This window comes from Nematolebias whitei, chromosome 3 (genome assembly GCF_014905685.2).
Source record: "Nematolebias whitei isolate Nwh7 chromosome 3, NemWhi1, whole genome shotgun sequence".
NCBI lineage: Eukaryota > Metazoa > Chordata > Actinopteri > Cyprinodontiformes > Rivulidae > Nematolebias > Nematolebias whitei.
In genome coordinates, this window is record NC_056500.1 from 30,507,412 (window position 1) to 30,510,498 (window position 3,087).

General features: G+C 40.7%; 1 protein-coding gene across 1 annotated transcript in view; it reads right to left on the reverse strand.

Annotated features, from left to right (window-relative positions):
- Positions 1 to 2,800, reverse strand: part of yjefn3 (YjeF N-terminal domain containing 3) — a 70,815-nt gene extending 68,015 nt beyond the window's left edge. The window contains exon 1 of the mRNA XM_037674804.1: positions 2,472 to 2,800. Coding sequence (XP_037530732.1) covers positions 2,472 to 2,539 — 68 coding nt within the window. The 5' untranslated portion in view covers positions 2,540 to 2,800. The remainder of the gene's footprint in view (positions 1 to 2,471) is intronic.
- Positions 2,801 to 3,087: the final 287 nt, after the last annotated feature.

Below are 3,087 nucleotides of genomic sequence, written 5' to 3' on the forward strand. Positions count from 1 at the left end.
CCCAAGTAGATCCGGCCATGGACACCGAGCCCCAAGCCCCGAGGCCATACCACCCCCCGGCAGAGCCCCAACAGAGCCAGGGCACCCAGGCCCCGCCAGGCAGCAACCAGGGCGGACCGACTTGCACCCCACCACCCAGCCCAGACACCGAGAGCCACCAATGCACCGGCGGCAAGGGGATCCCCCGCCAAAGGGGGGCACGACCGGGGGGAGTGGGCCCCACACCAAACGTGGGGCCCAAATTGATCCAAGAGAGGGGGGACCACCAAAAACCCAACCTGAGCAACCAACAGGCACACACAGATAGCATGCACCATCTACCTGACAGCGACCACAGGCCGGCCCCAGCCCAAGGGGCAGAGCAGCAGGGAGCCGCAGCTGAGGAGAGCCGGCCCCCACATCAAGAGCCCCGCACCATAGGCCCGGAGACGCCCCAGCACGCCATCTATGCACCCCCCCACACACACAGCACCCCCACCGCAAATGCCACACAGGAAGACCAGCCAGTGCCCTGATGAGGCGAAGCCACGCCCCCAACCGCCGCCCTACACCACCAATGTCCAATGACTCCCAATTGGGCTCAATTGGGCTCAAAGAGAAATTTGATTCCTTCTTATCGTCTACAGCTAAGGAAGAAGCTTACTGCCATAAAAATTTTTTATCAAAAACATGCTGGCATTCATTTACTAACCTAGCTACCAAAGTGTGTGATTTTAACATGACTGTGTCTTTTAAGGTTATGATGGTAATATTTGTCACAAATATCTGCAATAGTTGGCTTCTATATTAATATGATTACAAATAGTCCCATGATTCCACCTAAACTATTCACCCTATCCCACAAGAAACTACTGTATTAAAAACCTTCATCTTAATTAGTGAGATGAACCGTAAAATGCGTTACGCTCTTTTTACTCAGTGGGTTCTTGTTCTCTCTGAAGCTTTCTTTAATTTTCTGCTTATTTTTACTCCCAGGCATAACATTTTTGAGGTATTTGTTTCTGGGCAGCATGTTTTTCTCTTTGTGCATCTTTAATTAGATACATTTTGGTAGTAGTAAATCATATGGCATAAAGAAAATTTTATTAAAAAAAAAAAAGAAAAGCAAACTATTTCCAGAGACACAACTTGAGGCTTTTTGGTTCAAAGTTCAAGGTTCTTTATTGTCATTTGCATCACATGTGATACATGAGGTGGAACAAAATTTTGTATACAAGGTCCCAGTTACACTCAAAAATAGCAAATATATAAAATATATAAAAAAAACAGTATACAAGAATCTAAGATATACTCTAAACAATAAGAATGTATTAAATTTTGATGAAACAAGAGGAAAAAAACAGCCCTTTAAAGGCTCATCTAAAGCAAGTTTTATGATTTTGTGACAATTTTACCACATAATGTTCAGCTTGAAGCTGTCTAAATGTTATTTGTTGATTTTGATTTTTCAAAAATATTCCTATTTCCACAGACTTCACAATTATTATACATCATAATGCTAGCATGTCAACTTAGATTATGTCAAAAGTAAGCTCCGAATGATAATTGAATTTTATAAAAAAAAAAAAATTCATGCAGTTGCTGCAATGACATGTAAACATTTCTTAATGCAATATTCTTCTTTTGTTTTTAATAAAACTGCTATTAATCCCATTTCTGTGTTGTAATGTCTTAATTTTGGAGACTTTATTACAATATTCAGATAATACATCAGTGGCAAGTTTGCATTCAAGTTTAAAGAAATAGCTCAGTTATGCAAATTATTTTAAATGGGCCAGTCAGTATTTCTGATTTAGATTTTAAATTTTTTAATAATGAGAAGGAAAGAGCTATTTTACAGGCAAGCAGGAGGACACCTTCTCCACATGGACCTTTTACTGCCGTAAAAATGAAAAAGAGAACCGTGTCATATCACATCTCATTCCACATTAACACGGAAGACGTCCAGTTTGGTAGCAGTTAACTGAAATTCAATTTACAGCTTCAGTGGAGTAGAAGAGAGCAGAAAAAAATGAATAAAAATAAAATAAAAATAATTAAAACAATAAAATAAAATAAAAATAATTAAAACAATAAAATAAAAATATGGTGTCAAAGACCAGAAAAGCAGCACATATCGGTAAGTTATCTGGAGCACAGCAATTGCTTTTTTTATTTTTTCAGGCTGGTGGCCTAAATAAAATATTTTTAACTTTATTTTCTTTGCTTTTGTTGTCATTTTAAAGCATATTTTCATCAGCCCGTAACATACAGCTGTTCAAGGCTACAAAAAGATGTGGGCGTCCCCAGTCTACCTGCTGCACTCAGTTTCTCACACCTTCCATGAATTTCTAGTTGTTATAGGAACCAGCAACTGTGCTCAGGTCAAGAAAGAAAGAAAATTAACAAAAAGAAAGAGAATAGAATAGAATAGAATAGAATAGAATAGAATAGAATAGAATAGAATAGAATAGAATAGAATAGAATCCTACCTGAGGTAACGTAGTGGTTCTATGGTCTCAGCCTCCGCTTCAGCTGAGCTGTGGTTCATCTTGTCCATCTGTTTTCACCCAGTACGACTCGGCAAACACACGAGAAAAGATGAGCTGTTCTCCAAGGAAAACACTTCCGTTCCTTCTCCCTGAGACTCTGATTTAATAAGAGCTCTGTCTCCCTCTTTAGCCTGGGAATAGACTGAGAAATTTAAATAAGCTCCCTCCTTCTGTATTCTTCTCTTCAGCTCGGTTGGTTCAGATGCTAAAAGGTAATTTCAAACACACACAATTCTGCTCAGATATCCCTGCCTCTCCTATCTGTCTTTCGCACTACTGTGTCCCTGTGTTGGTTCTGTGTATCAGCTGCTCACTCTGAGAAATCCAGCCAATTAAGAACCAGGAGGCATGATGCTTGCCAGCTGATTGGCTCCTGCTGCCACAATCACGGCTGTTCAGACATCTAGGGTGCAACGCTCAGCATCACCTCCCCCACAAACATAGACTCTCGGGCTCTCATGCACACGCTCAGGCAAAAGGATCTTTGCAAGTAGAATCTAAAATAAGAGAGTGAGGAAACACCTGATCGCTCAGTGCATGAAAAACACAACTTTCC